This window comes from Moschus berezovskii, chromosome 13 (assembly GCF_049115385.1).
Source record: "Moschus berezovskii isolate FMDL1 chromosome 13, NW_MosBer_1.0, whole genome shotgun sequence".
Classification (NCBI taxonomy): domain Eukaryota; kingdom Metazoa; phylum Chordata; class Mammalia; order Artiodactyla; family Moschidae; genus Moschus; species Moschus berezovskii.
In genome coordinates this window covers 52,269,280-52,293,008 of record NC_142472.1, presented here as the reverse complement: position 1 = coordinate 52,293,008, position 23,729 = coordinate 52,269,280, and the positions used below count along the sequence as shown (strand labels likewise).

General features: G+C 50.2%; 1 protein-coding gene and 1 long non-coding RNA gene across 3 annotated transcripts in view; one reads left to right on the top strand and one right to left on the bottom strand.

Annotated features, from left to right (window-relative positions):
* Positions 1-18,964, top strand: part of MIPEP (mitochondrial intermediate peptidase) — an 85,576-nt gene extending 66,612 nt beyond the window's left edge. For both annotated transcript variants that reach the window (XM_055426378.2, XM_055426380.2), the window contains exons 18-19: positions 1,267-1,340; positions 18,705-18,964. In XM_055426378.2, the coding sequence (XP_055282353.2) occupies positions 1,267-1,340; positions 18,705-18,802 (172 nt within the window). In that variant the 3' untranslated portion in view covers positions 18,803-18,964. The remainder of the gene's footprint in view (positions 1-1,266; positions 1,341-18,704) is intronic.
* Positions 7,299-8,892, bottom strand: LOC148775837 (uncharacterized). The gene is made up of 3 exons (XR_016038866.1): positions 8,755-8,892; positions 8,445-8,665; positions 7,299-7,434 (listed from the first exon to the last, which is right to left on the bottom strand). It is a non-coding gene; the product is annotated as an uncharacterized LOC148775837 (long non-coding RNA).
* Positions 18,965-23,729: the final 4,765 nt, after the last annotated feature.

Here is a 23,729-nt window from a genome sequence, read left to right as displayed (position 1 = left end):
TAAAGGAGTCACACTTTACTAGAAAACCACATATCCTTAAGTACATGTGTTCTGCAGCATTTGTACCTTGTTTATGTACGCATTCTCGCCTAGACATGCAGTTGCTATATTTTTATGGACATGTAAAAGTAAGCTAGTAAAAATATTCATTGGACTAGAAAATGTCTAAGCTCTATCAAAAGATCCTTTTTGGTCCCAGTTCTGAAAAGTCTCCAGGCTGGAAGCCAGGCAGCAGAGCTGAGGCTGGCCGGGGCAGCCGCGGGCAGGCAAGCCTCTCACTGCCTGTCCCCGGCCTCCGCCCATGGTCCTATCTGGGGCACACGCCACCCCAGCGCTCCCTTCAGGATGGAGCCAGAATTAGCATCTGATGTCAGCGTGTTTTTGATGCTGAAATGCTAGCAACATTCCAGGTTAGAGACCACAGTCACAAAATCGCCCACATAAAGAGCCTCCAGAAATAGTGGAATGAAAACATTATTTACTTAACTTTAGTTATTTTGTATTAAAGGAGTTGCATTTTCTGTTTTAAAAAGTAGGCTTCCCTGGTGTTCAGATGGTAAAAGCGTCTGCCTGCAATGAAGGAGACCCGGGTTCGATCCCTGGGTCGGAAAGATCCCCTGGAGAAGGATATGGCACCCACTCCAGTACTCTTGCCTGGAAAATTCCATGGACGGAGGAGCCTGGTAGGCTATAGTCCATGGGGTTGCAGAGTCGAACACAACTGACCAACTTCACTTTCACTTTCAGCACTAAATAACTTGTTTTCAGGTGTCACTAATTTGGAGAATTTCTGTCTGTAAAAACGCTTCCAGTCTGCCTATTTTGCTGTCCCCACACCCCACGGTCTCTGACCATAGCCAAGGCCTCTCCTGAACGTCTTTATGCCTTCACTCTTGCGTCACTGTTATTTTTCTGTTTGCTGGGTGCCATCTCCAATTCTTTGCTGAGAGAATGGCATAAATGATTTCAAATCTGTCCTCTTCACTGAAGTAATCCTAAAGGTGATGGAGGAGGAAATATGTAACACACAATCCTTTGTACAAAGTGCATGCTTGCTATCAACAAAGTGAAAACTAGAGTTGTCTTCTTAGAGTGAAGGTATCACTGCTGGTCTCTGTAGAGGAAGGTGAGGATAGGAATCGGATGTTTAGAAACCAGAATATGATGGAGGGCAGCTTCTGTGACTGTGACATCTGTGTGGCTTCATCTGGGGGCTCGGGGGTGTGGAGGGTGTCTGAAGGTGTGCTAACAACCCTGTCTCCACAGGGCAGCCGGGGAGCGCTATCGCCGGGAGATGCTGGCCCACGGTGGGGGCAGGGAGCCCATGCTTATGGTGCAAGGTGAGCCGAAGTGAGACATGCTCTAAGGTTCTGAGCTGTGTGTGTGTTTGTTTTGCATCATCTGTGAGGAAAGCTGTTCATATTTTGTTTTTTCTTTTAAAGAGAGGTTGCTTCAGCCTTGCACGTGGCTATGAGGGTGTCTCACTGTGTCCCAGATGACAAGTCAGTGACTGACTGACTTAGATGAGGAAAAAATTTCAGGCTTTAGCTCTCAAAATATTTAGTTCAGTTCAGTCGCTCAGTCGTGTCCGACTCTTTGCGACCACCCCATGAATCACAGCACGCCAGGCCTCCCTGTCCTCACCAACTCCTGGAGTTCACTCAAACTCATGTCCATCGAGTCGGTGATGCCATCCAGTCATCTCATTCTCTGTCGTCCCCTTCTCCTCCCACCCCCAATCCTTCCCAGCATCAGAGTCTTTTCCAGTGAGTCAACTCGTTGCATGAGGTGGCCAAAGTATTGGAGTTTCAGCTTTAGCATCAATCCTTCCAATGAACACCCAGGATTGATCTCCTTTAGAATGGACTGGTTGGATCTCCTTGCAGTCCAAGGGACTCTCGAGTCTTCTCCAGCACCACAGTTCAAAAGCATCAGTTCTTCGGTGATCAGCTTTCTTCACAGTCCAACTCTCACATCCATACATGACCACTGGAAAAACCATAGCCTTGACTAGACGGACCTTTGTTGGCATAGTACTGTCTCTGCTTTTTAATATGCTATCTAGGTTGGTCATAACTTTCCTTCCAAGGAGTAAGCGTCTTTTAATTTCATGGCTGCAGTCCGCATCTGCAGTGATTTTGGAGCCCAAAAATATAAAGTCTGACAGTGTTTCCACTGTTTTCCCATCTATTTCCCATGAAGTGATAGGACCAGATGCCATGATCTTTGTTTTCTGAATGTCGAGCTTCAAACCAACCATTTCACTATTACTAACACTCTAATCGGAAACTTGTTACAAATTCTCAGAAAATTTGCCTTAGCTTTTGATAGGTTACAGTGGGTAGCCTGAAGAACTCATTTCTTAACTCTCATGAAAGCCCAGCTATATACACTGTTAGAAATTCCATGACATCAGGGTGGGTTTTTTTTTACTTGTTTAAAAATTAGAACCTACTTAAGTCTGCTCTGTGACATAGCACAGTGCTTGTTTTCCTGTGTGTTTGGACGAAAGTCTAGTTGTGAATGGGAGAGACTGTCACGGTATTTCAAGGAGAGGTGGGTGGTGCTGGTGTCTCGGGCTGTGGGCATCACCGTGGCGGGTCCTCTGACGGCGCGGCAGGAGGATCCCCCGAATAGGGTGGCGCTGTCTTCAGACTGAACCCCGTGGTCCTGCTAATGAGGGGTGAGCTGGTGTCTGCTGCCTGGGTCTGCATTGCTGTCCTTGTGGGAAGGGCCACATCCATCCCAGCCCTGTGGCTGAGAGCTGCTGCGTGGGTCTGCACGGCTGTCCTCGTGGGAAGGGCCGAATCCATCCCAGCTGGTTCATCCCAGCCCCATGGCCAAGAGCTGCTGCCTGGGTCGGCACGGCTGTCCTCACGGGAAGGGCCATGTCCATCCCGGCCCCATGGCCGAGAGCTGCTTGCCTGGCGCTGGAGGCAACCCTGAGTGCACAGCCCTCCTAGGAGGGTGTGCACATCCAGGCTCGGTCTGCCCGACGCTGCGGCAAGCATGTAATGTGGGTCAGCCAGCCCAGCCCTGCCATGCTTCGGGGTGAGCCCTGGCCTCCCTTCAGGATCACCTCGGGTTACCCTTGTGATGAGGCACTGATGGCTGACTCTCCCAAGCAGCCCCCTGCAGAGGCTTCTCCTTCTGCCCTCCCGCTGGTGGGGTCAGCTCAGGGCCAGCCTGCATGTGGCAGGGCGCAGCGGAGCCAGGCTCAAACCTGTGCCTTCAGAGCCCAGGACAGCTGACTGCACATTCCGTGTGGACTCAGGTAAACGTGAACGCACTTGGCTGGCGGGCCATGGTGCCGTGGAGACGGGCAGCCTGCTGTGACGGGGGTCCTGGGCGAGAGCTCCCAGCGGTGGCACTCAGTGTGCCCCTCCCGACCCCACGTCTGCACGCCCGTGTGTATAAACATGAGCCCACGTACGGCTCCAGCCAGAGAATACCAGATCCTTTTCAGAGTTTCCTCTTTCGGTGTATTTTTTTCCTCTGCTTCTAAGATTGTTGTGTCATCTCTCCAACAAGTCTGTTCTTCATATGAAACATTTTTGTGTCAGGAACCTTAGTATTTTTCCACGCTAAAACTTGTACTCACAAGAGAAAAGCAGGCCTGTGGTTCAGACTAGAGAAGATAGAGCATCTGGATCGCAGCTGGCTCTGCTCACGGGCACTAACATCTTCCTGATACCATCCCCCAAGACCCACCTCTCCACATGCTTAGTTACCTGGCAGATGAACAGAGGGTGTGACGCCTGCTATCACCCCACAGGGTGGGATTTGTAGGACAAGACCATCGGGGGCTTCCCTGATTCTGTGTGCATGTGGCCAGCCTGAGCCCCAATGCAGGACTATCCTGGACTGTGGCTCACAGCCTTGGGCAGTGATACACAAGTCAGAGTTAGAGGGACAGCTCAATCTAGCTGGTCTTACTCTTCTATGAAAACGTAGGTGCTTCGTCTATTCTAACCACTTACTAGGGACACGTAAAGGGTTCTCTTAACTAGTGGGAGGTAAAGAAACAGAGCCCTTACTCAAGTTGTGTACCTCTGTGACCAAATAACAACTGATTAACCTCCTGACTTACCTAAGAGTGAGCATTTGAGAGGAGCCCCAAGCCGCTCGTCAGTCAGGACTTCCTGTGTCATGCTTGGGATCTGAGTGACTAACACGGCACAGGTGAGCTTTAAGGTCGCTCACTCAGTGGGCAGGGTCTGCAGGGATGTCCACACACACGGGCTTCTCTCCTAACTCTAACCGGGAGCCTCGGTAAATCCAAAGAATCCCTCTCAAAACTCTAAATGCTACTGAAGAAAACAAAATCGTAGTTAAAAAGCCCTTTTCTTCCTCAAAGGCGGGGGGTGGTCCTTACACAGTAAAGAGAATTGGATCTGCAGATAGCAGCTCTGGTGCTTTACTGTTACTCAGGAGAGTCGGTTTCCCTAAGGGAGACAAAGTGCAGTTTATTTACAGGGCAGGAAATGAACACGCAGACTTAGAGAATGGACTTGTGAACACAGTGGGGGGAGGCAAGGGGGACGAACTGAGAGGGTAACAGTGACACACACACGCCCTGTGTGAGGTAGCTAGCTAGTGGGGAAGCTGCTGTGTAACACGGGGAGCTCAGCTCAGTGCTGTGTGATGACCTCGGGGGTGGGGTGGGAGGGTCGGAGGGAGCCTTAAGAGGGAGGGGATGTATGTATACTTACAGCTGATTGACACTGTTGTAACAGCAGAAACTAACACAGCATTGTAAAGCAGTTATCCTCCAGTGAAAAAGAAAAAGGGTTGGTTGTCTGTGAAGCCCATGACAGAGTATCGTAGTTATCAGATGCTTTGTTGATGCTATCAAATATTTGACGCTAAGGCACCCATTAGCACTTTGAGTCCCAGGAAGCTCTCTGAATACTATTGCCATGACATGAATTACACCTTTTACTTATACTCAGTTTCTCCCTTTAAATTACAGTCTAAAACATTGGTACAGCTGTAATAAAATGATGCTATATGCAGGAAAAAAAAAAAACACTTGTTTCTAATCTTCAAGTCGAAATTATGTCCTTGTTTTAAACACATCCATAGCGCATATAAGGATGTTTTAAGCAGATTATTTAATTACTTAATCCTCCACTAAACACAAGATGGCAACACCTGACCAAATCCAAGAATTCTGGGGTCAGTTGCTGTCTTTGCACATTCCATACCCCGCAGTGTTCTCTGGTTTAAGCATCACATTTCTTGGGAATAAGAGAACTTGCTTTTTGCTTAAAATAAAACCATGATGATATATGCTGTGTTCATTTTGTCATTTTAAAAAACATACTAGAAAATTTAGATGTACTGTGGTGACTCACAAGCTCTTCAGGAACGGAATGGTTCTCTAGGAAGAAGATAAGCTTGCAAGTGAGGTGATACCCGGTGCCCCTGAGGAGGCTGGTGGGGTCGGAACAGCGCTGCCTCACACTCTGAGCAGAGAGGTGGATTCCTCAGAGGATGGTCCGTCCTCCCTTGCAGACCACTTTATCCTTCTTCCATGTTATCCAAAGGTCTTGAGTAAGTGGCCCTTCTTTTGTTCCTAGGTTCAGATTTTATCTTTCAGTCAGTTCAGTTCAGTTCACTCACTCAGTGGTGTCTGACTCTTTGCGACCCCATGAATCACAGCACGCCAGGCCTCCCTGTCCATCACCAGCTCCCAGAGTTCACTCAAACTTATGTCCATCGAGTCGGTGATGCCATCCAGCCATCTCATTCTCTGTCGTCCCCGTCTCCTCCTACCCCCAATCGCTCCCAGCATCAGACTCTTTTCCAGTGAGTCAACTTATCGCATGAGGTGGCCAAAGTATTGGAGTTTCAGCTTTAGCATCAGTCCTTCCAATGAACACCCAGGATTGATCTCCTTTAGAATGGACTGGTTGGATCTCCTTGCAGTCCAAGGGACTCTCAAGAGTCTTCTCCAACACCACAGTTCAAAAGCATCAATTCTTTGGCGATCAGCTTTCTTCACAGTCCAACTCTCACATCCATACATGACCATGGGAAAAACCATAGCCTTGACTAGACAGACCTTTGTTGGCATAGTACTGTCTCTGCTTTTTAATATGCTATCTAGGTTGGTCATAACTTTCCTTCCAAGGAGTAAGCGTCTTTTCATTTCATGGCTGCAGTCAGCATCTGCAGTGATTTTGGAGCCCAAAAAACTAAAGTCTGACACTGTTTCCACTGTTTTCCCATCTATTTCCCATGAAGTGATGGAACCAGATGCCATGATCTTCGTTTTCTGAATGTTGAGCTTCAAGCCAACCTTTTCACTCTCCTCTTTCACTTTCATCAAGAGGCTTTTGAGTTCCTCTTCACTTTCTGCCATAAGGGTGGTGTCATCTGCATATCTGAGGTTATTGATATTTCTCCCGGAAATCTTGATTCCAGCTTGTGCTTCTTCCAGCCCAGCATTCCTCATGATGTACTCTGCATAGAAGTTAAATAAGCAAGGTGACAATATACAACCTCGATGTACTCCTTTTCCTATTAGGAACCAGTCTGTTGTTCCATGTCCAGTTCTAACAGTTGCTTCCTGACCTGCATACAGGTTTCTCAAGAGGCAGGTCAGGTGGTCTGGTATTCCCATCTCTTTCAGAATTTTCCACAGTTTATTGTGATCCACACAGTCAAAGGCTTTGGCATAGTCAATGAAGCAGAAATAGATGTTTTTCTGGAACTCTCTTGCTTTCTCCATGATCCAGCGGATGTTGGCAATTTGATCTCTGGTTCCTCTGCCTTTTCTAAAACCTGCTTGAGCATCTGGAAGTTCACAGTTCACATACTGCTGAAGCCTGGCTTGGAGAATTTTGAGCATGACTTTACTAGTGTGTGAGATGAGTGCAATTGTGCCGTAGTTTGAGCATTCTTTGGCATTTCGTTCCTAGGTTCAGATTTTATCTTTAAATGACTAGAAAAACCCAGCATGTTGAAAAGCCTTCCCTTTTCGTGCCTCCAGCCCTGTGCTCTCTGAACCCTGTGACCTCGCTCCTGCCCCTCGTTCCCATGGACCCCGAGGCTCACGCCCCTCACACGTCTTCCTCAGCCCATCTGTAACATCTGACTTAAGTCTGGGTGGGTCTTAGGCTTGTGAGGATGTCAGTGGCCTGAGTGATTCCCCAAAGTCTGTGTGTGTTTAATGCCCCATCCTAACTATTCCCATTGGCGAGGCCTGCCTGACACCCCTGACCAGCAGTGAACCTCTCTGTCCTGTGTGTCCCCGTGAGCTCCTTGAATCCGTGGCGGATCCGTTCCCCTCATGTGTGGGCACGCTCTGGCATGCTGGCCCCTGGACGAGGCTGACCGCAGCCACGTATGTGCCCTGCCTGCTGGGTGTCACGTTTCCACAGCTGGTTGTGGGTCCTGGTGCCCCCTGCAGCCTCTGCACAGAGAGTTCTGTGGGGAAAGGAAAGGGCAAAGCCCAAGAGTTTAGTCTTTCAAGCAGTTATTTTTAAAAGTTAAACAGCTTTATTCCTGTTCCCCTTTGCAGAAAAGAAACTCTTAGCTTTATGACTTCTGGCCAAAAGCAGTGTGCCCATAGACAGAGAATGTTCTAACTTGACAGAGTTTTAAAAAGCACGAAACATCAGATAAGATGAAAAGAAATGTAGATAAATGAGTCAGTTCTCAGAGAAACTCCCTTCAGTTTTTCTGTGTTGCCAGACTGACTCACAGAACCGAAGTCTAGAAGCCCACAGGGCCTCTCCGTAAGCTGATTAAAATCATAATACCTTACATTTCTGCCGAGCTCTGTGGTTTTCAAAACACATTCGTTTTTACCCTAATTATCCTATATCATCTCTTCTAACTTGTTGCATATTATTTTTATTCAAGAAGCAAGTCAGAATTTGTGGTTTGTATATTCCACAGGGCTACCCTTGTCCATGTGTGTAAAGAGAACTTCGCTTTCCCATAGAAGCCTCCTTGGTCCGGGAACACTCGAGCTTGGTCCGACACCTTCCTCTAGGGGAGAAGGTCTGACACCCTCCCTGCTGGAGGGCCAGGGCCAGGGCCTCCCCGGGGCAGGGCTGGCCAGGGGTCCCCGCCTGGGAGAGGACCATGTGCTCAGGAACACGCGTGGCCTGGTGTGTGTGTGTGTTGGGAGCCCAGCTCCCGATAACACACAGTGGCCAAAATGTCAACAATTTGAGCAAAAAAGTAAATAGGGCAGCATTGGGACAGAACACACACAGAGTATACAGCAGGAGCACGGAGTATACAGCAGGAGTGCACCCTGATGGGAGTGACTGAACAAACAAACGAACGGACCCCTCGTGCAGAGAACTCGGGTGCGTGCTGCAGGGGTGCCCCTTGAGGCCCTGGGCACTGTGTCCCCCGAGTGTGGGCCACACGGTGACCCCTCTTTCCATCCTGTGCTCTGGAAGGAAGGGAGAAGCACTGCCTACCTGGTGTTCACGGTCAGCACTAGCGAGTCGTGTTGATCCCGACTCCTGGGGCGACGTGAGGTGATGGACGTCCCTCCCGGGCCCTCGTTCCCAGGTGGTCACAGTCAGGGCCCCGAGCAGAGTCTCGACTCTCAGAGGAGGTGGCGGCTGGGCACCACCGTTCCAGCCCCGCAGAGGGTCTGTCTGCAGGCTCTGTTATGCGAACGCACTTACAAGTTTACCTAGAAGGTCAGATGTTTCTCAGGCCATTAAAAACGTGATTATGGAGGGTCCAACAAAATGGTGAAGTAGAGGAGGGTGTGGGACTCACCTTCCTTAAGAACGCATCAGAAATCCATGCACGCATGTAACGATTCTCACTGGAAACCAGGAACTGGCAGCGGGATCGTGTACGGGCACAGCTGAGGAAGTGAGCACAGAGCTCAGGTCTGCACCCTGGAAGGGAACCCGGGGAGACAGAGACCACTCCTTGGGGAGCGGGCCCCGCCATCCAGGACACAAGGAGGCCACATGGCACAGCCCCACAACAGGGCAGGGACAGGCTGTGAGGAGCAGAGGGGCCTGCACCCGAGGCCGTGTCAGCTGAGGGCAGCACCTGCAGGCACCTCAGCTCCAGCCCTGGCCTCGGCGGCAGGTCCTGTGCAGAGAGAAGGGGAAGCACCCCGGAGCAGAGAGGGCCCAGGCCTGATCTCAGGGCTCCTCCTCCAGGATCCTGGGGTCAGACCCCACCCCCCAGTAGGGCGGTGACAGCCACCAAGCAGAAAGGAAGCCTTACTTCACGCCTGCCTCCAGCCCCTCCACAGCAACAGCTTCCAGCTCACCCTGAGCAAGCGCACAATGCATGTCCAGGTCAGAGCCAGCTCACCCCACAAAGGCATCAGACTCGCATGGTCTGCACAGGAACGCACCCTCGTGACAACAGCCCTTCAACAGGTCCTGTTTCACCTGAATTCAGAGGCAGAGGACGTGCTCTCAGTTAAAAAGCAAGAAAAAACCCTGAAAAATAAACAACAGATTTAAAATGTATCAGATAAAGAAATGAAAGCGTTGGTAATAAAAATGTTAACTGAAAGAAAAGAATACACGAGCACAGTGTAAGTAAGGAACTAGAAAACGTGATAAAGACCCAATCAGAAATGAAGAAATTGAGTAACTGAAATTACAAAACACTGGAAGGAATGCGTAGCAGACGGCGTGATAGCAGCACAGAGGGATCTGGGGGAGAAAACGACGGGCATCACGTGGTCAGCACAGCAGACACGGGCAACAGAGTCAGAGAGACCTGAGCCTGTAGGACAGATGGCCTGTCGAGGGCCGAGGAGGCTCCGCCTCCCATTAGCGGATATCAGACCCGAGTGTGCAGCCGCGTCCCCCACCCCGCCATCCCCGGGTGTGTCCAGTCCATCATCTGTCCTGGAGGCAGCACCATTCTGTACAGCCCCCCGTTCCAAGAGCTCATCCCATTCTCTGCTTATAAACAGCACAGGTCAAACCTTCAGCGAACAGAGATGCAAAGAGCTAAAAGTGAAGAACAAGGTCAGTGTTTCCAACACAGGATAAACCAAGAAGAGAAGGTGCCTTCCCGGAAAGAGTGCAACTTTTCATTTTTCTAAACAAAGGGATTGTGGGATCCCAGGAATTGTTGACAGAGCAGTCAGATAACCGCAGACACAGGCCAGAAGCGGATGGGTGTTTCCTAGACCTGGGGTGTGGGTGACAGCTTCGCCCGGGTAGGAGGAGTCACTTTCCCAGGAAGGGGCAGGTCTTTTCCTCTGTAAATGTGGCCCCGGAGCCTTCATGGTCCTTGCATTTTCCTGCTCTTGACGTTGTCGGTGTTCCAGCGAATAAATTCAACCAACATACGTTTTGCTAGCAACGAAGAAAAGCCTCTGGGGAAGGTAACTTGTAAGCAGAATTTAACTTGTACGGTGTTGCCCGCACTTCGCACCGCACACCACACGTGTTCAGGCCCCGCTAGTGGCCGTATCCACTGCGCGCTCCCTGCGGTCATGGGTCCAGCCCCTCCCCTCCCCCGGGCAGCCCGGGCTCCTGCCCCCACGGCTCCAGGTGACCTGCTTGGTCACAGTCGCAACATGACAGCACAGCACAAGGAGTCGCTGTCAGGACAGGTCTGGGGACGGTGACGGGGTGACAGTGGCCCCTCAACAGGCGGCGTTTGCTCTGGGAGGTGTGACCCCCTTCACAGAAGTAAGGCCGAGGCCCTTCCCCTTGCCCCGCAGCACGCAGAGCCCTTAGCGACCTGCAGGGCCGAGGGCCGCGAGCCTCAGGTGTCCTAGGGTGGAGCCCTGCTCTGCTCTCACTGCAGAGCCTATGAGCAGGTTCCAGTGGAGGGATGGAAACACATTTGCTAACCGGCTCTTGAGATGTCCAGAGAGCACAGAGAAGGGACATTTCTCTGGGTTTAACCAGGTTAGCTCCTGAAGGGTCATTTGCAAGGTGTCTCCTAGTGACTGAGTCTTTCCGGCCGTCTCTAAAGAAACCCTCTCCTTGCGACTCTACGTAACATCACTAATAATGAAACTAGATCAACGATGACTGTACCTAAACCTGATTTTCTCATTTAATAGTTCATCTTTACATTAAAGTCTGTAAGACAGGACAACCCTCCCTTAATCTCCGAGTCTGCATGTCTCAAATACTCGACCCCATCACGTAAGTTAGGGTACGTCAAGTAAGCCCCTCTCCTTTCGGCACTGTGTTTAGCGGCAGGGTCGGGACAACAGCTGAACTCCACTCACATCCTCCCTTCAATCAGTTTAAACAAAGCGGAGCTTTAATTTAGAAAATTCTTGAAATCTTAAATCACGCCCTCAAATTAACTGTATAATTTCAGCCTTACATTTTTGTCTCTTCCTGCACTTTGCTTTCCCTTCAGGATGAGCATTTTATTAAAATGTTGCAGTAGCCTTGTGCCCCGATTTTCCTAAGTACTTTACATTGGATATTAGCCATTAAGACTGACTTCTGCTGCTTTTGTATCTGGAGTTGAATGGACAGGAGGGGGAAAGGTGCTGGCAAGAGAAGCACAGTGAGAGCCACACCGACCCTGAGGCCGGGGGCCGCCCGTGCTGAGCGCGCTGCGTGTGTCCCCTCATGTCTGTGGTCCCAGGGTGCTCGGGTACCCTCCTGCCCAAGGTCACCCCGTGGAGACAAGACTGGAAGAGTCCGAGCTCGGGCGCTCCCCACCCCCGTGTTGTGTGGACTGCTAGTGCCTCTGACTTCTCCGGGAGACCAGGCCATGCTCGCGTTGGCACAGTTGTGTGCGTGTCGGGGCCACACCTGCTGGCCGCCCTGTCACCACGCTCGGCGGCTGAGTCGCCTCATACTCTGATGCTCAGGTGGCACTCGGTGCCCCGGGCAGGACGTCCCGGGGACGCAGATGATGGTGTCTCCGTCTTGCACACGTCAGTGGTTTCACGGCAGAGTGAGACCTCCCGCTCACAGGCAGGCTGCGGTCCTGACCACACTGGCCGGCAGAACCTCCTCTTCTCGCGCAGAGAACAGAAATGAGGGAGGGATGCGCGTCGGGGAAGCAGACGTAGGATGCAGCGGCTCAGGGCAACCACAGCGTCAGTAACAGGTGAATGGCAACCAGAGTCACAGCCGTGTGAACAGAACCCCAGTTCCTCGGAAGGAGCGCCTGGGTGCTCCAGGCTGCGGCCTCCCTTTCGTAAAAGCGCTGGTTTCTCAGAGGGTTTCTCAGGGTGTGTTTGTTTAAGGAAGATGTGGAGCTTCAAAAGGCAAAACGTTTTGTAACCCAGAAAGGTACTCAGTAAACGGAATTGTTAAATCCGATGATGAAACTGGGATAAACTAATGAGGAACAGGGCACGTCCGCAGCTCCACTTCCCACGTCCACTCCCACCTGGCCGGATGTGCCGGGCCCGGCCACCCACAGGCAGGGCCCGGGGCAGAGCCCACCTCCGAACAGCACAGGTACTGCCCGGCCAAGGGGCTGGGGAGGTTTTCAGTTCAAAGGAGGAACGGAGTTTCCCTTCTGGCTGATGTCCTCATTTTCCCGGGACTGACAGTAGGTAGTGGAACCACCTTGAGAGAAAAGCGTGGGCAGCCCGGTGTGGAACCCAGGAAACTTCGGAACGAGAGAGAGAGAGGAGCCAGGTGTCTGAGCCCCAGGAGAGCTGGTCCTCGGGTGAGCTCTGACCTCAGAAAGCTCGCTTCACACGGCCAGGCCAGCTCGGGCTACAGTTCACATTGATCTGGCTGAGTTTGGCACATAAAGTTATCTCAGTATGAAAAGTGGTCACGAACTGTTGGGATGGGTGTTCAGACCCGAGGGCAGTCCACAGTCCTCATGGATGACCTGCTGTTTGGCGCGTCCCATGAACTATTGGATTGGGTGTTTAGACCCGAGGGCGGTCCATGGTCTGCGTGGATGACCCATGGTCCAGCGCATCCTGTGAACTGTTGGGATGGGTGTTCAGGCCCAGGGGCGGTTCGTGTGGATGACCACAGTCCGGGGCGTCCCGTGTTGCCGGAGCCCCAGCAGCTGAGTGTGTGGGCCAGTCGCAGGCTGTCTCAGTGCTTCTGGCCCCTTCTTGTCTAAGTTGTGGTGAAGTGCGTATGACACAGAATGTCCCTTCTTACCTCTGTGAGTGTGCAGTTCAGGGCCCCTCAGCCCCGTGTGGCCATCGCCTCTGTTCATCCCCAGGACTCCTCCCCTGTGCCTATGTTCCCTTTGGTAAACCTTGTATCACAGCTGCTAACAGGTAGAAAATGGGTTGATTTTAGTTACCACGTCTGTAGATAAAGTTACATCATCAAAAGCAGATGGAAAAGACAGAGAATGCACAGCAAGCCATGATTCATTAGCTGGATAATCAGCTCGGGATTGTGTCTGATGATAAAACCCTAAATACTTGATCACAGATAGCATTTTGAAATTCAGCTTGTGCAGAAAATAAGCAACCTCATCCTTCAGCCCTTGAACTTTCACTCTGATGGTTCTTGTTACCAGTTACAGGGCCTTTCCCACCTGTTCAACGCACGTTATTTAGTTCTTACAGCAGTCAGGCTGTGCAGATGACACCCTGCTGGTGTTCTGGTCCTCAGACACACACCTCAGTTGGCCTCCGCTCCGGCTGCTGCTTGCAGGAGTGAGTCTCGGAAGTCCAGTCTGGGCTGAAGGCCCTGAACCAGGTGGTTGACCAGGGTTACTTACCAAGCCCTGGCTCTAACCAGCAGCGCCTTCTTTAGAGGCACCTTCGGTCTTGTTCAGAAAAGGAGGGATTTGTCTTTCTGCTGTATTCCTCCTCCCTAACCCTTCAGAGGGAGACTTTGGGACAGTCAGTAGAGAGAACAGCCGGAAATTTGAGGTTGTAAGATGCTGGTCTGAGCCAGGGAATGTTCCCTTCAGCCTGAAAACCCAATGTGCCTGGCGCTGGCCCTCATGGCAGCTCCCCTGGGGTGTTCAGAGCTGGGCTATGGTCCCTAAACAGATGATGCCTGTAGGCCTTAACTGTCATAGAAACCTGGCTGACGTACCTTCATTTGAACCAAGTACCGGCACTGTGCCTGAAATGTAGGAGTATGCTTGGCTTTTATCTCTGATTTAGAAAGAACTGGGGGGTGACCCACCCCAGCTGCCTCAGGTGTTGAGGGCCTGGCTTCACGGGTGTGGGGGCCACACCCGCCCCTCTCCAAGGCTCCACAGCGCACATGCAGCCCATGAACGCCTGCCACACCACGAGGCCCATAGACAGAAGGGCAGGTCCTTCCAGTTCCACCAGGAAAGAAGCAATTTCAGGAGAAACCACGTGCTCTGGAGAGAGCATCTCCCTCTTCTTGCCCTGCCCCCAGCACACCCCCCACCACAGCAGGTGGGGCTGGGGGCAGAGACGGACTCTCCCCTGTCTCGGGCCAAGACAGCTCTCACTGCCCGCCAGTGACCTTAGCGAAGAGATCTGATAGTAAAGCTTGCCTGTATATCACCTGTTTCCGATATCTGTGGAAAGACATGCTTATTTAAATGAGAAAAGAAAGAGCAGAAAGCACTTGTTTTTACTCCAAACCCTCGGTCTAGAAAGTTGGTCCTCAAACAAAAATATCAGTGTCCCCCGGGTATCATTAAATTCTCTTTAATAACTTGTGAACTAATGTCTTTATCAGGTGGGAATCTTCTTGAAAGAAACCACCAACTCAGGCTGACTGAGCAGAAAGGAATTTGGGGGAACAGTATGGAGGCGGCCTCAGAGTCAAGGGGAGAAGCAAAAGCCAGCTGAGAAAGCAGCTTCCGGGCTCCATGTCGGAGCAGACGAGCCGCTCGGGTGCCCGTACCAGGCTAACTGCCCTGGTGTCCACAGGCCTCCTGTCATCGTGACCAGGAGTGGGTCCCCGGGGGGCACAGAGCTGACACCAAGCTGGGTTAGGAAGGCAGGAGGCCCCATACCTGGGGCCCAGCTGCCTCCCAGACGCCCCAGTGTGGCGGCCGGGATGGCGTGCCCTGCGGGCACACACATAACCCACAACTGGCAGCCCCTGAGCAGCAGGCTACGGCACTGCACACAGGCCAGCACCCAGCTCGGGTGGGGCCCCCAGAGCCCGCCCCGGAACCCCTGGAGACCCTAGTTCACTGCCGTCAGGCCTGGAACAGCCACCCGGTCCTCTAAGGTCATGAACACACTGGTTTAGCAGAGCAGTCGAGACAGAAACGTTCGGGCTTGCCCTAGGTTTTATCAGCCCATTCGCCTCTCAGGGAAAAGGAGGAGGAAAATAAATTAAATCGTCATCGTAACTGCTTTACTGGCTGTTCCCTGTGGGCCTGCGGAGGGCGGGCAGGTGGGACTTTGCTTCCCTGAGGGTTCCCTGCAGCTGGTCTGTCTTATACCACCACCCACATGTCCCTCTGAGGGGGAAGGTTACCCTCGGTTTTGTTTTACAGTCTCAGCCTCCCGCGCTCCCCACGCCTGCCCTCCAGAGAATGTGTGTCAACTCCACCCACTCTGGACTTGGCCTTCCAGCGGGTTCTGGGGGCACCTACGAAACTGTTCATCTCATCACCTCCCTTTTAATACTTCAGATTTGACACAGAGAACATCTTCACCAGCTTTATAAAAAAAATCCATGTGTTGCTGGAATCTTTACCATCTACATGTGTAAATGCTAAATTCAGTTTTTCTTATTTGTGGAACTGCCTGAAAACATTTTGTTATTAATTCCCTGTGTAGAAGTTGTTAGTTCACGTTGACACTTGCAAACACTTAGATCTAATTAAAGCGAGGACACTACAGCCGTGTGGCAGGAGAATTCCCGCTCTGGTGAGTTAGTCCGTCCTCTCTGAACCTTCGTCTTCAACAGTTGCATCACACGCACCACGGTCCAGCCACTCCTCTTGGGCCAGGTTTTATTTAAAACTCCCCCAAGCATGTGTGCGTGTCTCCACTTGCCCCACGGCGGCCGTCCTCTGAGACGCAGAAGTGGCTGCAGGTGGCCCTGGAGAGGGTGTGGCCCTGAGGTGGTGGGTCCTGTGTTCGTGGACAGCTGGCGGAGGTGACAAGAACATTTCAAGGGACCAGCGGCTGCACTTCACTGCACAGGTCGGCCCCACCTTCTGACAGTTCTAACCATTTAATTACAAGCGAGCGTGCAGTTTGTAATTATAGGATGTTTCAAATGTTACAAGGCAGGGAATGGTGAAACAGGAGAACACATCTGACCGAAAGTCATGTTTCAGTGTTTGCCCCACAGCTGTTCTCTACATTAAGAACCCTGGCCCATAGGAAATGCACCGACGGGGTTTACTGCTCTGCTTGCGTGAAAGCCTGCGTCTCCAGGATGCAGAGTGGCAGGCACTGCCTGGCCATCATTAGAGCCATCACATCCCATCGCTAGAGACATGGGAGGACTGGGGGGCCTTTCTCGTCCTAGGAACTATTTTACTGTAAAAAGGAAATTGCTTTGAAGTTTAGTTTTGTAATTAAAGACACAGCAACGGAATTCTCCTCCAATAGCCAGTCCCTATTCCTCAGATGGTCCCTGTGATGGAGCTGTGAGGACCTGGCTTTGAATGAGGATGGAAACCTTTGGGGCTGTGGTGAGGATATGACAGCATCCTCATTGTTCCTAAGCACAGGGGGTCCAGTGAGGGGCTGACAAGGGCTTGTTGGCACTGCTGCTTTGTGTCCACTGTACAAGCCAGGCCTTGGCCAGTCCCTGTGGCCGTGTTCCCCAGCGGGGACGACCATGTCTGTGGGTCCAGCCCTAGGCCTGCCCGAAGCTCTCTGCGTTCCACTGCAGATGGTGGCCTGGGTGGGAGCACCCCCGGCCCCCAAACCTGATGCATGGTTCCTTGCACTCCTGGTCAAGTGCGCTCCAGTTCAGTTCAGTTCAGTTGCTCAGTCGTGTCCCACTCTCTGCGACCCCATGAATCACAGCACGCCAGGCCTCCCTGTCCATCACCAAATCCCGGAGTTCACTCAAACTCATGTCCACAGAGTCGGTGATGCCATCCAGACATCTCTCTGTCAGTCATCCCCTTCTCCTCCCGCCCCCAGCCTTTCCCAGCATCAGAGTCTTTTCCAGTGAGTCAACTCGTCGCATGAGGTAGCCAAAGTATTGCAGCTTCAGCTTTAGCATCAGTCCTTCCAGTGAACACCCAGGATTGATCTCCCTTAGAATGGATTGGTTGGATCTCCTGGCGGTACAAGGGACTCTCAAGAGTCTTCTCCAACACCACAGTTCAAAAGCATCAATTCTTCGGCGATCAGCTTTCTTCACAGTCCAACTCTCACATCCATACATGACCACGGGAAAAACCATAGCCTTGACTAGACGGACCTTTGTTGGCAAAGTAATGTCTCTGCTTTTCAATATATTATCAAGGTTGGTCATAACTTTCCTTCCGAGGAGTAAGTGTCTTTTAATTTCATGGCTGCAATCAGCATCTGCAGTGATTTTGGAGCCCCCAAAAATAAAGTCTGACACTGTTTCCACTGTTTTTCTATCTATTTCCCATGAAGTGATGGGACCAGATGCCATGATCTTCGTTTTCTGAATGTTGAGCTTCAAGCCAACCTTTTCACTCTCCTCTTTCACTTTCAACAAGAGGCTTTTGAGTTCCTCTTCACTTTCTGCCATAAGGGTGGTGTCATCTGCATATCTGAGATTATTGATATTTCTCCCAGCAATCTTGATTCCAGCTTGTGCTTCTTCCAGCCCAGCGTTCCTCATGATGTACTCTGCATAGAAGTTAAATAAGCAAGGTGACAATATACAGCCTTGACATACTCCTTTTCCTATTTGGAACCAGTCTGTTGTTCCATGTCCAGTTCTAACTGTTGCTTCCTGACCTGCATACAGGTTTCTCAAGAGGCAGGTCAGGTGGTCTGGGATTCCCATCTCTTTCAGAATGTTCCACAGTTTATTGTGATCCACACAGTCAAAGGCTTTGGCATAGTCAATGAAGCAGAAATAGATGTTTTTCTGGAACTCTCTTGCTTTCTCCATGATCCAGCGGATGTTGGCAATTTGATCTCTGGTTCCTCTGCCTTTTCTAAAACCTGCTTGAACATCTGGAAGTTCACGGTTCACATATTGCTGAAGCCTGGCTTGGAGAATTTTGAGCATGACTTTACTAGCGTGTGAGATGAGTGCAATTGTGCGGTAGTTTGAGCATTCTTTGGCATTGCCTTTCTTTGGGATTGGAATGAAGACTGACCTTTTCCAGTCCTGTGGCCACTGCTGAGTTTTCCAGATTTGCTGGCATATTGAGTGCCGCACTTTCACAGCATCATCTTTCAAGATTTGAAATAGCTCAACTGGAATTCCATCACCTCCACTAGCTTTGTTTGTAGTGATGCTTTCTAAGGCCCACTTGACTTCACATTCCAAGATGTCTGGCTCTAGGTCAGTGATCACGTTATCGTGACTATCTTGGTCTTGAAGATCTTTTTTGTACAGTTCTTCTGTGTATTCTTGCCACCTCTTCTTAATATCTTCTGCTTCTGTTAGGTCTGTTAGTGGGCTCCAAGGGTATAGTATTATCTCCAAAACATATTTGGGTCTAAATCTCTAAGCTAAGTGTTGGTGAGATAGTATAAAAAAGGCAATAAAACAAGAAACCGCTCAGAGCCCACGCACTGCCTGGACACTCTGAAACGTCCTCGTTCCCAGCTTGCGGCTCCCGAAGCCGAGCGTCCCCGCCCGTGTGGACGTGCTGTCCGTCTCTGTCGCTCTGTGCTGTCCCTGCGTGAGCTGGCTGACCGTCTGTCTGTCTGTTGGCAGGTATGCTTCAGAAGCGTCCTTCTGTTGACGACTTCGTAAACACCCTCGTTTCCGACCTGGACCTAGACTTCGAGACCTTCCTCATGGATTCTACGTGAGGGGGTCACCTGAGTCCTTTAGATCAGGGTCATGGCGATGCTGATGCTGTTGTAAGCGCTACAGCTATGAGCACTTGTTTGTGAGTTCCGTCTTCACTTCTATGATAATTTGTGAAAAGCCTCAAACCCATGGATCTTGGAATAAATAAATTTTTTAAATTATGCTGGCTTTTAGCGTGTTTGGCAGATTCTGCATGACCTCTTAAGACGACTGTATGGATGGCTGAAAGCGGAGCAGTCAGTTATGGAGGTGGGGAAACCATGTGTGGTCTCCACAGTGCGTGTGAGTGGCTGCCCTGGCTCCTCCTGCGAGGTCAGGGATGGACCACACAGGCCACCTCTGACCTGACAACGAATACACGGAACTGCAGTGCAGCAAAGGAGTCGGGTGTCAAGTTCAGCCTCCGAAGAGTCCGGAACCAGGATGCAGATGCTGTCTCTGTCCTAAACATCACTGCATACCATATCGCCATGTATTAATTACCGGAAGGACTTTTTTTTTTAGGTCAAGGTGAGTTTATTGTCCAAACAGTGTAATCTAATTGCATCCAGAACCATTTTCAAGTCTACCTAATTTAAGCTAGTCAGAAAAAAGCAGGTTATTATTTTTAAAAATCACTTCACACTGAAGAGATAGGCTCTCTGAAAAGGCAGCTTGGCCGTACCACATCACCAGCGTAGGCAGGACGGCACTGTCTCTTGCACTTCCTAGAAACTTTCTGTGTGTACTGACCGTGCCACTTCAGCGCTGGCTCGCACGCCCACCACACACACCACACCTCTTACAGAGCACATGGTGAGAGGAACGTTGACTCGCTGTGGTGTCACACTCGTTTTAAAGCAAAGAAATTATAATAAAGTCCAAGACGAGAAGCTAAGAGAGCAAGCGAGTGGAGGTACATGCTACAAGGGTAATGAACATAATGAAAGAAATCCAACTGCCCCGTGGACGCTGGGGATTTCAGAGTCGGCCAACAGTAAGAAACAACCGATTTAAGAAAACCATGAGGTTTTTTTAAAGGATAGGCATCTGTCAAAATACACTGGCTGTGGTAACAGTTAACAGTCAGTGAGGCACATTCCGCAAAGTTGCAAGCAAAGGGAGGAGCATGGCAGCTACAGTGCGCAGAGGTAGGTTTGCTGACGGCTTCTGGAGACCTAACCCAAGAAACTGGTCTGACAGCTGGGCCAAGTCTAGAAGCAGAGACCCAGGGATGTGGAGCCGGGCTTCCGGCTGAAGGGACTGTAGGACAGTATTTAATAAGTTCTTCCTGCCTTCAAAGTCAGGGATTTAATTACAGGCTTTAGTTTAAAATGACACCTGCTAGCAGCCTCTTCCAGCTTCTCACTGAAAGACCAGTGATGAAGCAAAAAGGCAAGGTTAAAAATCCCCAAAACTAGGACACGTGTCCAACCTTCTCCAGGCTAGAAACAGATGAGCCACATGGAGAAACATCAGTGATCCCCTCCCACCGTGCGGTTCCACCTGGATGCTGGGGCAGGGGGCTCCTGAGATGTCACACGGCTAGCACACTGCACCCCAGCCCGGGAGCAGCACCCTGCAAACCACCTGTGGCCCTTCTGCCTTCATCCTCTCCTGGCTCGTCCCCTGTGGAATTTCTCAGTCTGTGAACATGGGGAAACCCCAACGCCCAGAGTATCCTTGGGCAGGAAGGAGGGCAGGCCTGCAGCTATGCCCTGCCCCCCATCCCGTGGGAGCCGAGGGGTGATGCAGGCCACGGGCAGAGCTGGGTATACCCCGCTCCCTGCCCATGGTCCCTGAGCTGGGGAAGGGATATACTTGCTAGACACAAACGCTGACTCTCGTCTGGGAAACAGACCTGGAGACACTGACACCAACCTGCTGTCCATACAGGTAAGTTTGAAGAGGAGCTTTGGCAGCTCCAGGTGTACCTGGCACTGAGCCCCTGGGCCTTTCTCCTCCCTTTTCAGTTGAGGGTGAGTGAGTGGCATAGGAAATCACAGGGAGCCTCAGAGAAAGGAAGGGAAAGTCACCTGAAAGATGCCGGAAGATCCCACCTTGGAACATTATTTTGTTTTTAAACTTTTTATTTTGTGTTGAGGTCTAGCCAACCAACAATGTTGTGGTAGTTTCAGGTGGTCAGCGAAGGGACCCAGCCATACTTACACATGTATCTGTTCTCCCCCAGACTCCCCTGCCATCCAGGCTGCCATATGACATTGAGCAGAGGTCCCTGTTGGTTACTAATTTTAAATATAGCAGTGCTGGACATTGTTTTTAAAGGAACTAAGGCACATTACAGAAAACATCTCAGCTATTCTTAGTGAGACTTGAGAAAACACGGTATTTATCAAGCTGAAAGCCATCAAGAAAAAACAAGCAGAAATTTAAAAATAAGAGAGGCTAAAAAAAGAAGTAAGAAAAAAGTGGAGAAACTGATTACGGAGCAGTGATTTAAAACATTATCAGAGCAGACGAGCAGAACTGCCAAGGAGAGATTAAGAGTGCTCTGAGTGTGGGTTAAGTGCAGACACACTGTGAGAGCCGGGAGCCAGGGAGCAGCCAGGGTTCCAGGAGGAGCCAGGACGGCTGGGACATAAGCAATCACCAAGCCCGAGTTCTCGTGTCCTCCTGTGTCCCCAGAGCTCAGGACAGTGATCAGCACATCGCGGGAGCTCTGCCGAAGACATACCCTTCAGTGAATTTAAGGAAACTCTTCTAAGATTTAAAAAAAAAAATGTGTAATTTAAGAGGGAATCCTTTCTGGTCACCCAACAATGTAATGTGCTTAATGCCACTGAACTATGCAGTCAGAAATGGCTTAAACAGTAAAATTTTTGTTGTGTATGTTTTGTCACAGTTATTTAAAGCTAAATAAATGCAAGCAGAGACGCGAATCCTGCATTCCAGATCAAAACAAACAAGACTGGAGAGAGACCCCAACGAGGCAAAATCTGCCTTTTCTTTTGAGAACTTAAATATAATTGAGATTATAAGCCAACTGACCTCCAATGGGACATTTCCCAGGAGTTGTTAGTGTTCCACAAACTTGGAAGGGTCCTCTGTTCCATACATTTGGGAAATACAAGTGAACTGTTTCACCGTCTCAGCGGCAGGCCCCGTCCACAACACGTTTCCTGAATGTGATGATAGCACCCACCTTTGCTGGAGGACCTCCCAGTGATATTCTTCAGAATACTAGGGACTAGGTGCTAAAAACCATCCAGCAAGAAACAATGGGCTTACATGTAAAGAAACAAAACTCACGGTGTTCCCAGAAATCAATGGTTCATCACCATGAAAAGTTGAAGGACAGTGAAAAGTTTGAGGCAAAGGCTAAGATGCAGAATAGCATTCTCAGATACACACAGGCTCAGGAGACTTTCCAGCTTTGTACTTTTTCTTTAAAAATCACTAGAAGAATAAGAAATTTAGATCAAGAGTCAAAGCAGAGGAAACCCTAAGGAGCTCCTGAGAATGCTAGGGGTCATTGCCTCTCTTCTCTACAACAGCTGGATAGAGCATAATAGCAAATTATTTTATTATGAATACTTTTCGTTGTGATGGGAAAAACCCATAACACAGCAGTTTCTCTGGGAAAAATTCTCTCCTGTACTTAGGGCTTACCACCAGCTTCCAAAAATCCAATTTAAACTACTTATGAAAATGTAAATAGGAAAAAAAAAATAATCCAGAGAAAGAACTGAAGAATAATGAATAAAATGTTATTGTGATTGTCTTTAATGTTGAGATTTTGGCCTTTTATTTTCCTTCTATTTCAAAATTTTAAAAATATAGGCAATATGTTAATTTAAAAGTAATTTAAAATTTACAAAATGTTTAATCATGACATAGCCAAACTTAAAAGCATGTTTCCAATTCTGGAGAAATATTAATACTTGGGTGATGTAAGCAAGTTCAGAAAATGTCTCTGAGACATTCAGGCACAATCTGTACAGGCAGAAATTGCACAGATACCCAGGCTTCAGGCTGATTTCCTCGCAGCGGTTGAGATAAGTATGAACAGCAGTGCCTGACATTCGTTTTCAGTTGATGAAGAACTTTATCACATGGTCATCCTGCCTGCGGCCCGCTGCCCAGGAGGTCACAGGGCAGGTGGTATCGGGACACTGATGTGACTGTGGGGCAGGCAGGCCGGCCACGTGTCGGCTGCTGGGCTGGTCATTGCTGATGCGGGACTCCTGGCCTGTGCCCATCCGCTGCACCCGGGTCTTCAGAGAGGATGCAGGCACCCAGGTGCGTGTTCAGACAGAGCGCTGGGTACTCACACGACCCACCGGGCCACACAGCCTGAGGGTGCCTGTGGCCTTCCCGCCTGAAGAAGCCTGTGCCCATGGACGGACCACAGATGTGACACGTCACAGCATCACACCAGGAGGGACGAGGTGGGGGGATGGAGAGTGGAGGCCACCTGCAAAATCCACCCACAGAACTTGCTGTCCACGAGTGGGGGTGCGTGGCACCTACCGACTTATCTCAACTGTGACTCGACTTTAGAAAACCGTGTGGGAAGCAGTGCCAGAACAAGCCTGTGGGGGCCACTGGGACGGTCTTTGGGTTCATAAATAGCTTAACCATACCTTTCGAGTAAGACCATCAGCAGCGATGAGCTGCCCTAGACCTTTCTCTGCTTCACACCTCCACAGACCAGCAGGTGCCGGGTGCCCTTCTGCCCTCCAGACACACAGCGGCCAGGGTGACTCCCTCCACAGGCAGCTTACCTGTTCATTATTTCCTCCAACTTTCATTATGCCTTGGGTGAATGCTTAGCCTATTAATTTTCAGGCTATCTTCTTTTCTAAGATATGCTTTTAAGTCTATAAACTTTCTCATTCTCAGGGACCCTGGCCTTCTTATCAACCTACCTAGGAAATGACTCTCTCATTTTCATTGCACTGTGGTCAGAATCCGTATTCTGTACTA